The following is a 12,977-nucleotide window of genomic DNA, read 5'->3' on the forward strand; positions in this document are numbered from 1 at the left end:
TCTGGAACAGTACAGATGAAAAGCACAGTATCACAGTATCTGGAAGTGGCTGCTAAAAGGAAGTAGCCTCACTGGAATTAACAGGAGAGGCTAGGGTTACTTGGATGACGATTATCAAAAGAACTTATTTTAAGCAAACTTGAAACATAAACATGTTACCAATATTGACACTGTGAATTATTAACTCTTATTTCTGCTCTGAGGGTCCCTGGCACTATTTGAGTTGTGGAACTCTTCAATGTTTGTTTCTATAGCCTAAGTTGTCCCCAGATTTACTCCCCTGGGGTAAAATGAAAATTAAAGGGAAGACAGAGTGGTGAAAAAATTAAAAAAAAAAAAATACTAAAGTATAAAGATAGGCAAAGTGATGCTAAAAATCCAAATTAAAACTAGGCCAGAATATTTACATATTTTATTAAATCTTTACAATCAGTAATTATAATCAAATACACAATTATATACAGGATTTATATACATTTTGCCCAGACTTTTACATCACAGTACAGAGTTTCCCTTAGAAATATTGTATACATTTATCACCAAACAATAAAATCCAACAACAGTAGTGTTACAGCACCTGTTAGTACAGACATCTTTTTCATAAATTACATCATAAGAAAATATACGGCTGTAAATTGGGCTTTTAAAAATGTCTTTTATAAAATCTGAACATACAATATTTCATTCACAGAATGTTTTTTTTTTTCTATGTTCTGACTGAAGCCTTGTGCATAAAACGACCGGCTGGAATATTTACTAAATCAGCTCCCCCCCCACTCCCCACCTCCAAAATTATAAGCACTATCTGAATTACTTACGCTGAGCTTCCTTAATGATGAATCTGGCATGGGGTTTGGTGAGAGAACAAATGCTGGTTTTGTTGTAAAAAGGGCTATGACGGTAATTTAAATTTTTAAAAAATTCTCAAAAGAATAATTATATTAGAAATTAAAATCAGAGAGCACAAAATTTTTCATTTTACTAATACTGTGAAGAAAAAGGGGAAAGTATAATGTCAAAAAACAATTTGTTCTGAAACAATTGTATTCTTGTTGGAAGCCTATTAAAGGTTAAAAAGAAAAAAAAAAAAAACCCCACCTACCCAACAAAATATCCCATCCTAAACATATCCAGTAAATTACAATTCTGTCACACTTACAACTTTATGGAAAAATTATTGCAAATTAGGGCATAGCATTTCAACAGACTTTCATGAGCAGAAAAAACTACAGCTATTTTTTAGTAGGTAAACAAGTTAAGTTTTAAAACTTGAAAATACCTGAATTAAATACTTGCTCTAATATCTAACTTTTCATTTTCAGATAAAATCCTTACTTGATTCCAGGTTTGTAAACATTGTATAAATCCTTCTTAGTCAAACAATTTTATGGCTGTGGTGATCACTTCAGCTCTGTTTCTATGCAGTCAACATTTAACTGAGGTAGACCAGATGTTTCTAAAATTCAGGGTCTCACAGAATCCCCTGAATATTTAGGAAGTAAATAAAATGTCTATCAAAGGTATTTAAAAAACAAAACATTAAAAAAAAAAAACACCTAATGCTGTTGGAATTGTTTAATGAACTCAAAAATAACTTTATGGCAGTAAGTCAAATAAGAATGTGTGGAGTTAATGATAATGTTAAGAGTTTTGAAGCTGAACATTACACCTTCTTAACTAGGGAAAAATCAAGTATGATTCCTTCTGGGTGTTAAGTATAACTTGTTAAATTTTTTGCCTTTTTTTTTTTTTTTAAAGGACTCACTTTTCTAAAAAAGCAAACAATTTGCTTCTAGACTTCAGTGAATGGCAACAACCCCCCCTACCGGCCAAAGGCAGGGAGAGTAATCAGCTGGCTCTCGTATACCATGAGATCTTCCCTGGGAAAAAACTCATGTGGTTTTAACTTAGAAAAGTTGGACTTAGACAACAACGGCTCTGAGTTACAAACACAAAATCAAATCAATGTATATAAGGCTTCTGTAATCAAAGTCTTAGAGGAACATCTGCTCCTTTTCTCCAAGCCCCAGTCCTATAAATCAAGGCAAGTCAAGTAATTAAGCTTCAGCTATTTTGGCAGCTTTGCAATTAATATGAACAAAGCACTATGTCTATCCTTCCATATACTGTATGCATTATAGTTCTATCTTCTTACACCAAATCTCACATGCAGAAAGACTAAAACAGCCATTTTAGTGTCAGGTTTAATTAAGGGCCAATAAAGGTCTTATATTACTACTCTTCCCCACCCTCCCCCCCAATAGTGAATTCTCTATTACTTTTATTACTCACTGACCCAATTACATTTAGCTGGAGTTTTTGAAAGCAGCTATTTATCCCCTTAAAAAAGAATATGTTTACCTGGGATCTAAGACATACTGTACATGAATATACATAACTACAATACAGCACTGCTCTTTTAACAGCTCCATATACAGTTTAAGTTCATCAGTACCTCAAAACTGTGTTTTAAGAAAAGATTATTATGTAATGTCACGGTAAAGAGAAAGAAAATTAAGTCTCACAAATAATCCTTTAGAACTGATTAAGTTTAAAAAAAAATAAATAAAATGAGTAAAAACATGATTTCAACTACAGGGCTGTCTACAGGATATCAACAACAGTTTTTAAAACTTAAATGTGGCCAGCACCAGACTGCCACCAAAAAAAAAAGAAGGAAAATAAATTCTCATTAAGCTATATGGCTATATGTTAGTTGCTACTGTGTAAGTTTCCTACACAGGTTACCATAGATTAATTTTCAAGTCCTTATCAGAAGGAATATCTGTTAAAAAAAAAAGGTTTAAAAAAAAAAAACTTTAAAAACCATGATTCAACAGAAAATGTGACAGACTCCCTAGGTGCATCTTTAGAAACCACAGTTTCAAAGATGAAAAATAGTTGTTTCCCTAGGATTTTTAGATCACTACCACAGTTTTATTATGGCTCCCTAAGATAGAAAAATGGAACAAAATGTATTCAGCTATTGGCGATATGGCCCTTGTGGCTCAAATTGCATACTAAACATGGGATGGAGTAAGGCTGATGGCTAGAGGTAATCACCTCTAAGAGAAATAAACTGGACAAGATTTATAATTTACCCGACAAGGACAGAACTTTAAGTTCCATTTCAGAGTAGTCACGGCTTTCCCTATGGAAGGCCCAATGGCAAGTTCATATTACTTTATAGTTTCTCCCTTGTTCCATTTTTCATAAGTATTAAGTAACCAATTTCCATAATATATGACCTTTTTACCTGGTCCCAATGATTAACCTTTATGCAAAGAACTCACTGAGAAAGTACACTGGCTTCACCTTTGGTTTAAATGAAAAGGACATTGTTAAGAGAGAAAAAAAAATCAAGTCATCTTGATCATTTGTTACACAATGAAGCAAGTGAAAGTGATGAGCAAAGGCTGTTTTCCCCATAAATGCATTTGCTTCATAACCACTTAGGTCACTTTGAGTGTTTTTGTGAAGGCAGCATAACCAGAATGCCCACAATACTCAGATGTCTTTTCCCAAAAGAGCCTCTAACCCCAAAACCAAGAAAGCCGCACTTCCTTTAATTAGAAATCTATACAAATTCCTATTCTCCACTCCATCATTAACTGAATTTGTTTCTGGTCTATCCAGAGACTACAGAAATCTGGTTCCTAGGAATGCCCAGCAATCTTTTCCTGGCCTGAGGTGCTGCAGGGTGGTGCGATGCTGTCACCAGGTGGGGGTCAGGGTTGGGGAGGGGCTGTGAGTTTCCATTTAGGATGGGACAGTTTTAAGCAAGGTCAATTCTAACACAGCATGCTCCAGATTCCTATGATAACTATCTCAGTCAGAACGTGGTTGCTCATCACCATACTTAAAGACTCCCATGAGAGAGCCTGCTTAGTATCTGGATGTCTGTGAACCACAGTTTGCCTTTTCTTTTTAAATACCTACCACCAGACTCTTTAGTGAGTCATAGTTCATCTTTCTCCATCATTTCAAATGCTTCTATATCTTCATTCCAGTCTGCTAATATGGAGTCTATAGGCTGGACCTTTTTACCCCAGCTAACATTAGGATTGGAATCTTCCTCAGTTTCTGATTGTTCTTGAAGTTGGTTATCTAAATCTGTACATTCACCATCAAGACTTGTAGTCTCGTGGATTTCCATGGGGTTAGAATTCTGTTCAGAAGCAGAAACACTTGCAGCATTGTCCATATCTGCGGAAGATGGTGATTCTGGTTGCGAATTTAGAGAACTTTCCTCAGGAGACTCTTGATCAACCAAATCAACCTCCTGAGAACTTGATGTAATCTGTTCAGCACTCTGATTCTGAGAATCATTTTCAGAGGATGGTTGTTCTTCATTTTCCATTTCAGGATCTGTAAATGAAAGAAACAAGCTTCATGCTACTTTCCCACTCAAAATATTTACTATCACAGTTTTAAGAACATAGTGGTTGTTGCAATAGAATGAAGAAATAAAAGAGGAAGAAAAGCATGTTAATGCAGAACAGTGAACATTAACATTGAAGAGTAAAAGTACTGCCTTCAAATAATAATGTAATCACATTTTCCGTTATATGCATTTTGCAAAATGTGACAGTACAAAATAAATATTCTTCCAAACTAAAAGGAATTACTCTAATAACTTTAAGACTGCCTTCAATGGGGATCAGCAAATGCTAAGAAATACACTAAATAGTATTATTAAAGTGCACATAAATTTGCACTATATGTCTAAAATTTATTGTTAAATATCTAAATTCAGGAAAGCTTGTACATGAGAACATACGAAGTAGAATAAATTTTAAATAGCACTTCTCACTATGTTTTAAGATAATATTCTTCTGAGAAGTGAAATTCCACTCAGTAAGCCATGAAAATGCTGATAATACGAAATTATGGATGATTTGAGGGTATTAATGTGGTTAGATAAAATATTTTCATAAAGACAAGCAAGAACTGAGATTATTTACAAAACCTATATTTCATTATTGTAGGTCTATGAATTATAAGCTATCATTTTAAAATCCACTGGAAGGCTGAAGAGTGGGTTAAAGCTCTTGTACTGAATAGAGTGACCCCACTAGAGGCATTCTGTTTCGGGTTCCTACAAGAGCGTGCGTAAACGGCACTGATCACACTGACGCCCTGTGGCCTCCTCCCAGGCTCTGTGGGCAGTCAGAACATAGGCCCTGGGTGTCCTCTCTTGGTGTGGCAGGCATTGTGCAAGGGGCTAGAGATAAAATGAGGCAAAACCAAACACCAGACCTGCCCTCAGGAATCTTTTAGTCCAGTTGGGGAAAACATTTACAAATAATCACACAAAATAAACGGAAAACTCTTAACTGTGACATGTTTTGTGTTGCTAGGAAAGCTTACGGGGGAATAAGAAAGAATAAGGAGAGTTGAGGGTTTCCTTCAGAAGGTGACACTTGAGCTGAGATTTAAAAGATAAGTAGAGTTAATGAGTCCAAGAAGGAAGGGAAGATGGACATATTATAAAACCAGAAAAACTAAAGGAAGCAAGCATGCAGGAAGGTACAGAGAGGCACATTTATGTACACCCTGATGAAGTAGGATTACCTGACTAGGGAAGTTTAAGTTCTTGGGGGCTGGGGGGGGTCCCCACACTCTCTCTCTTCTAAGCTGTGGAAAAGGTATACTTTAATTCAGCAATTAGGAAAACCAAGGCGGGGACCAAAGAAGAGAACGCAGGAGCTGGTCACTCATTTACACTAGGCTACCCTAAGTTCAAGGGAAAACAAAAAGGAAAACCTTCAGGTTTTTTCTAGATTGTATTAATCTGGTTTAGAAGTATAGAAAAAGGTGAGGTACTGTCTCATCTAGTAATAAAAATTGTGCTTTTGGCAAAAAATTACCGTAGGGATACATATTATGCAATATATTTTGGAAATCTAGGTAATACAATAGGGTAAGTGTAAATACAGGAAAAGAATAGATCAAATTGTATTTTTAGACTGCTGTATGCTTAAACTCAAAGCGACTCTTAATTCTTAAAAATACCATTAAGATAATAAAAGAACTTGATAAGGAGGGTAAAAGTAAGATAAATAGGCAAATAACCTCTCTATAGTAACAACTGGTTAGAAATAAAATTAAGTACCCTTTTCATAATAAAAAACTGTAAAACGATTAAATTTATTATGAAAGATACAAGACCTACATTACTCAATACCATAAAATTTTTTTTTTTTAAAGATTTTGTTTATTCATTTGACAGAGATACATACAGCGAGAGAGGGAACACAAGCAAGGGGAGTGGGAGAGGGAGAAGCAGGCTTCTGGCAGAGCAGGGAGCCCGATGTGGGGTTCGATCCCAAGACGCTGGGATCATGACCCAAACCGAAGGCAGACGCTTAACGTCTGAGCCACCCAGGCGCCCCCTCAATACCATAAAATTTTAATGAAAACATAAAACAAGATCTGATTACATTTACAAGTAAGTGTATGTTCCTGGATGGAATGTTCTTAATATTTAACAAAAACTTCCTATTTATACATAAAGCGTACAACTATCCAATTCCAAAATGAACCCCATTTCTACTTTTTTTTGTTTTCTTTTGGGACAAGATAGAACTATTTTGAAGTTCGTATGGAAGAATATACATCGAAGAGAAGAAATTTTGAAAAGAATTAGTGAGAAGAGAGTTGCCTTATCAGGTATCAACATGCATTCAAAACAGCAAACTTTTATTATTGGCATAGGAGTGAACAGACAGATTAGTGGAAAAGAAGAGCAAGTCTTGAAACAGAGGAAATATATAAGACTATCTGATAGACAGCCAAGAGGCGGCAATCAGGAAAGTAAAGATGGTAGATGGAGAAACAGAAAAGGCAAGGAAGGAGTTAGTGTCTGCCACACTGCTTCACAGCTTTATTCTACGGTGTGGGTTAGCACCCCGTATGAAGCATCAGAGTCCTCAGAGCATTAACAACTACATCAGGGGCGCCTGGGTGGCTCAGTTGTTAAGCGTCTGCCTTCGGCTCAGGTCATGATCCCGGGGTCCTGGGATCGAGCCCCGCATCGAGCCCCGCATCGGGCTCCCTGCTCCACGGGAAGCCTGCTTCTCCCTCTCCCGCTCCCCCTGCTTGTGTTCCCTCTCTTGCTGTGTCTCTGTCAAATAAATAAATAAAAATCTTTAAAAAAAAAAAAAAAAACAACTACATCAATTCAGGAATGGTGTATCGGAAACAGAGGAAGCATAAAAAAGAGTGAAGAAAATCTCAAGATACAAAGACAAGAAAATGATTCAGTTTTAATAATAAAAGGACAAGGGAGCCTTGGCAAAGACCTAAGAGACTGGATGTTATACAATCATTCATTTATCTGTATAGCCAGCATTTGCTGCAAGCCCGGATAACAGAGATAAGAGCAGGTAAAGCAGCAGGATGTAATATGAATGTCAAAGTAGAACTATATTAAAAAGACCCTTGGGGCGCCTGGGGGGGTGCAGTCATTTAAGCGTCAGACTCTTGGTTTCAGCTCAGGTTGAGATCTCAGGGTCGTGAGATCGAGCCCCATGTCAGGCTCTGCACTCAGCATGGAGTCTGCTTAAGACTTTCTCTCCCTCTCCCTCTGCCCCTCCCTCTGCTCTCTCTCTAAAATAAACAAATAAATCTTAAAAAATACACCCTTAGACAAACCATGAGAGACTATGGACTCTGAGAAACAAACTGAGGGTTCTAGAGGGGAGGGGGATAGGGGGATAGGTTAGCCTGGTGATGGGTATTAAAGAGGGCACGTACGGCATGGAGCACGGGGTGTTATATGCAAACAATGAATCATGGATCACTACATCAAAAACTAATGATGTAATGTATGGTGATTAACATAATAAAATAAGACCCTTAAATTTTACCTATGAGAATAAGAGAAAATTCCACTAAATGGTGGTATTTATTTATTTATTTTTTTTTTAAAAGATTTTATTTATTTATTTGACAGAGAGAGAGACAGCACAAGCAGGAGGAACAACAGAGGGAGAAAAAGAAGCAGGCTCCCCACTGAGCAGAGAGCCTGACATGGGGCTTGATCCCAGGATCCGGGGATCATGACCTGAATCAAAGGCAGATGCTTAACCGACTGAGCTATCCAGGTGCCCCAAAAAGGTAGTATTTAAACTGGGTATGCAGGATGGCTAAATTTCCTCAAAGAGGAAATGGGCCATGGGAGTGCAGATAGGGATGGATAAGCATTTCAAAAAAGGGAAGAGATGTGCAAATGCATGAGATGCAAAGATGCATGAGAAAACATGCCAGGTCATAGAAGGGGTGCAGGTAAATACCAATTTGGCTTAACAAGAATGTTTCAGATGCTCCTTTCTACACAAAGAGGTCTTCTGCATACATATTAAATTTTGCAGTTCAACTTTAGGGCAGATTAACCCCAATCAAGTTCAATGGGAGATAATCTTAGGGAAAGTAACACTGCTAGACTTAAATCTTGAACAGTTTGAACCATGGGACCTTTCTTTTCTTTCCCCCATTTTCTCTGTCCACCTCTTTATCTGGTAGATATAAGTATAGGAGTAGCTCTGAAAACATCAGTCTACAGCTCTCAAGGCAATATAGGCCTACACTGTAAACTGAAAGCATGATAACATATGGGACCTTTAAAATGCTGATTCTTTTCCCCTTGAAAATACTACTGAGAACAGGAAATTGATTCTTAATTATAAACTGTTTCAATCTGAATCTAAATGTAACAGTACAGTGTCATTTGTTGGTGAGCACAGAGCTGGAATTTTTTTTAAGATATTATTAATTTATTTTATTATTTATTTGACAGAGAGAGACAGAGCGAGAGAGGAAACACAAGCAGGGGGAGTGGGAGAGGGAGAAGCAGGCTTCTCGCTGAGCTGGGAGCCCGATGCGGGGCTCGATCCCAGGACCCCGGGATCATGACCTGAGCCGAAGGCAGTCGCTTAACAACTGAGCCACCCAGGCGCCCCTGGGCTGGAATAATTCTTAAAATTTGGAAAGGTGGAACACATGAGAGACATATTAAAACTTCCATGGATAGCTCAACTTTTAGAAGTAGGACTGGTCTGACCTGAGGAAGCAATTATTTCCACTTGATAAATTTCTAATGTTTTACTTCTGAAGAAGAATGTGTAGTAAGACAGCTGAACATTTTTGCTAGCAGATAGGGCTATTGCAGATATTTCTGTATTAATGGCTGGGACTTCTCATCAGAATAAGAAAGCGAGAGTGGGAGTAGGGGCTTGTTCTGGGGCTTCTATTTTCTGTATCAACATGTGGGAAGAATTGTTCAATCAAAACTATGTGACTTTATAAAGGAAGTATGTATTTGTGGAATGAGATTTTTAAAGAGCAATCTGGAGGACATGTTACTGTTCAGATTTTAAGGATGCTAATTATTTGGGGTTACTTATATAATCCTACCTAGTACCCTTGATGGTACAGTATGGTTCATACATAGCTGGAAGACAAAAAAAAAAAAAAAAAAGAGGTTGCATTCTTAGTGTTGTTCACTGTTTCTCAAGTGTAGCTGAGTGTAATTACCTGGGATGCTTGTTTACAATTTCAGATTCTGGTCCCCTGCCTTCAGAGGGTCTGATTCAATATTCTGGAGTAAGACTCAGGAATCTACACTTGTAACAAAAGCATCAGCATCAGCTGATGCAGAAAAGAAACACTGGGGCATGCAGTAAAGGCACAGGACAAATTAATGACAACACTCCAGACATCAACTTCTTAGGATATTTTCCTAAGTGAATAAGGTAACTGATTTAATAAAACTATTACTGAGTTTCTGTTATACTGATAATTTTGTAACATTGATTTTGTTAATGCAGTTGTACAGTTCTTGAAAGAGCTACATAAAAAGGGGAGTTTTTTAAAGACTTTTTGTCAAAAGATCACTCTGTAACACACAGTTCACTAACTTTAGAGACCAACAGAACTTTTAAAAATATATCATTTACATAAAGCCCTTTTACTGCACGGTCCTTAAAAGAATACTCTTCAGATAATACTTTTTGTACAGTAATCCCCCCTTTTCCACGGTTTCCCTTTCTGACGTTTCAGTTACCCGCAGTCAACCGTGGTCAGGAAGCAGATGACCCTCCGCCTCCTGACACAGCATCAGAAGGTCAATAGCAGCCTAACGCTAGGTCACACTGCCTATGTCGTCATTCCCCTCACTTCATCACATCATGTAGCACTTTACCATCTCATATCACCACAAGAAGGATGGGTATAGTACAATAAGGTATTTTAAAAAGGCCAGAGTCACATAAATCCCATTACAGTATATTGTTACAACTGTTCTATTATTAGTTATTGTTATTAGCCTTTTATTGTGCCTAATTTATAAATTAAGGTTTATCACAGGTATGTATGCATAGAAAAACATGGTATATACACAGAACAGTATACTATCCACAGTTTCAGGCATCTACTGGGGGGTCTTGGAATATATCCCCCAAGGATGGGGGATTGGGGGGCTACCTATAGTAGAATTTATCTTTTTCTCTTATTCTTTCTCTGTATGAGAAGCACATGCTTTACTACGACCTCGTAGTCCTAATCCCATGCACCCCTACACACATACAAGTTTTTAAAACAAGCTGATATTTTAAATACTTAACATTATATTCAATAAAAGTGATCAAAAGTAATACATGCCAAAACAACACTGTCTTTGTTAGACTGACTCTTACATGGCCTAGTGAATTCATCTATATTATATGGATATATAATTCATAGGATTTGTTATGACAGGAATCAATAAAGAATTATTATTGTGGGACAGCTGACTAGACATGAAAATAATCTAATTACATTAAGCCAGATATTATCATGGTATCCACTGAAACAAATTATATATATATATATATTTGCACATGCATGTGTGTGTATATATATACATGTACACATACATATATACATATATATATAATTTAAAGCTTATGAATACAAGATACTTACTACTATTAATAATGTAGCTTGGAATCATTTTACCTTTTAATATTGCTGCTGAAATTCCAATGGTAGCACAAAATAGGGGGGAGAAAAGCAAAGGCATTAAAGAGTTATATGGAATAATAATGTGCCTGTGTTTGATGTGCCTAAATGCATATATGTAGGAGAGAAGATCTGAGTTGAGAAAAAAGACTTAGGAAAAAAAAAAAAGGTCAGGAACACAGGAGGATTTAAGAAGATTAGAAATCCTTTCTTTTCTGTTCTATTTTTATCTATACATCCTTACATACATTCATCCTACTCACTTCATTGCTCTTAAATAGTGGACACGTGGAAGAATCTCAAAGAAGAATAAAGTAATACAAGAAGATAAAACACTGATTTGGCTAGTACTAGATTATCGCTAAACTTTTTTTTTTTTACTATTTCACTTGGAAGTTACACTGAATTGAATCAGTTACCTCCCTAGCTGTCAAACAAACATCCCCAGGGATTCAAAAACCCTGCACAAATCCCATGACTTTAGCCATTTACAGGTAATGAGAGAAGTACAGTTCTCTCTCCAGATGCCTCCAGTGGATAAGGAGGACTGCTCCCATAAGCAGGATGGCAGTCTATGTCTGATGGGTCACTTTCCCTCACTTCTGCACTATCCCTAGGTGTCAAACTAAAAAAGAGTACTAGTAAGACCTTGCATTTATACAATAATTTGGGTTTCAAATAGCTTTCAAGTTACTAACAAACATTTTGGCCTAGCGAGGACTATATATTGTCATGAGTTAAGGCATGGCTACCCTGTTCTTCAGACATCAGCCAGTTGTAACTCTTGTAACTTATAAATCCCTATGTGATAAACTTACACCTCAGTGGATAGAACCTGCTAGATTTTTATTGCCTTCACCAAGACAGTGGTCATTTTATTATTGGTGGCCTGCTCAAACCCAACTATTATATTGTATACAATACCATTTGATACAATCTTTTTATTCTTTATAAAAGAAATATAAGATGTAGTATAAGTAGAACTGAATGGTGAACATTTGTGGATGTTTAAATGGACTCTTTTGATATATTAACTGTATTTTCATCACTGGGCAGAACCATAGCAAAAGTGACAAATGACATATAAAATGTAATTCTAAAAACATCCTAAGTCAGCAAACAAAGCAAAATAAATGTTTTAAAACGCCTATTTCCAAAAGAAAAATATTTTTTGAAACCATCTTCTATCTTACCAGTGAACCAAAAATAACTTCTTGTAACTCATTTTTGCTATCAAACTAGTAAAATTAATGCTAAGCTGTGTAAAAAAACACATGAGTTTTTACCCTTACCTCTATCTTTTGCTTTGTCAGAAAGGAGCACTTCCACCTCCTCATACTCCCGAATGGCATCCAGTATGATACTTCCTTCTTTACTGAATAAGAATAGCATGGGGATCTTGATGTCATCTGTGTCTTTTCCATCACCCGCCATCTGGAACAGAGGGGCAGTATCACTGCTGCTCCCCTCATTGTCATCTAGCCAGAAAATGAATACAGCAAACATAAAAACATCTGTCCATTAAAAAGATCTATAGACCAATCTTTATGATTTTTTCTCCCTGTTGGCTGCATTTACGTTATGCATCAAGAATCATAAAAATGAACATACTTTTAGAGCTCACTAATTCCACTTCTAGAAATTTATCCTGAGGGAAGAACTCAAAACAAGCAAAATGATCTATGCCTAAAGTAGTTTACTGGAGTGCTATTTATAATTGTGAATAACTGAACTATTATAAGTAAATTATAATTAACTACTTGATGCAACACACAGAAAAGCAGAATATTATTACACGAAAAAAGGAGAACACAAAATTCTGTGATTATGACTAAAAACTTCCATATGCTTATGAAAAAGCCTAGAAATAGAAACATTTAAAGACTTGGCTTCCAATGATAGAACTATGAATGAAATTTCATTGCTGTTTAAGATTTCCTTTAATGGCATTTACCAAACTATTAATTGATAGTTCT

The 12,977-nt window shown here is 36.4% G+C and overlaps 1 protein-coding gene across 5 annotated transcripts in view; it reads right to left on the reverse strand.

Moving 5' to 3' along the window:
• EDEM3 (ER degradation enhancing alpha-mannosidase like protein 3) overlaps positions 1-12,977 on the reverse strand; it is a 70,591-nt gene that overhangs the window by 191 nt on the left and 57,423 nt on the right. For 3 of the 5 annotated variants that reach the window (XM_035010650.1, XM_035010648.1, XM_035010652.1), the window contains 2 exons: positions 12,294-12,479; positions 378-4,368 (listed from right to left, as the gene is read on the reverse strand). In XM_035010650.1, coding sequence (XP_034866541.1) covers positions 3,959-4,368; positions 12,294-12,479 — 596 coding nt within the window. In that variant the 3' untranslated portion in view covers positions 378-3,958. The other 2 variants (XM_035010649.1, XM_035010653.1) reach the window with 2 other exon arrangements.

Source organism: Mirounga leonina, unplaced genomic scaffold (genome assembly GCF_011800145.1).
Source record: "Mirounga leonina isolate KUSES-001 unplaced genomic scaffold, KU_Mleo_1.0 Mir_154, whole genome shotgun sequence".
In the NCBI taxonomy this organism is placed as follows: domain Eukaryota; kingdom Metazoa; phylum Chordata; class Mammalia; order Carnivora; family Phocidae; genus Mirounga; species Mirounga leonina.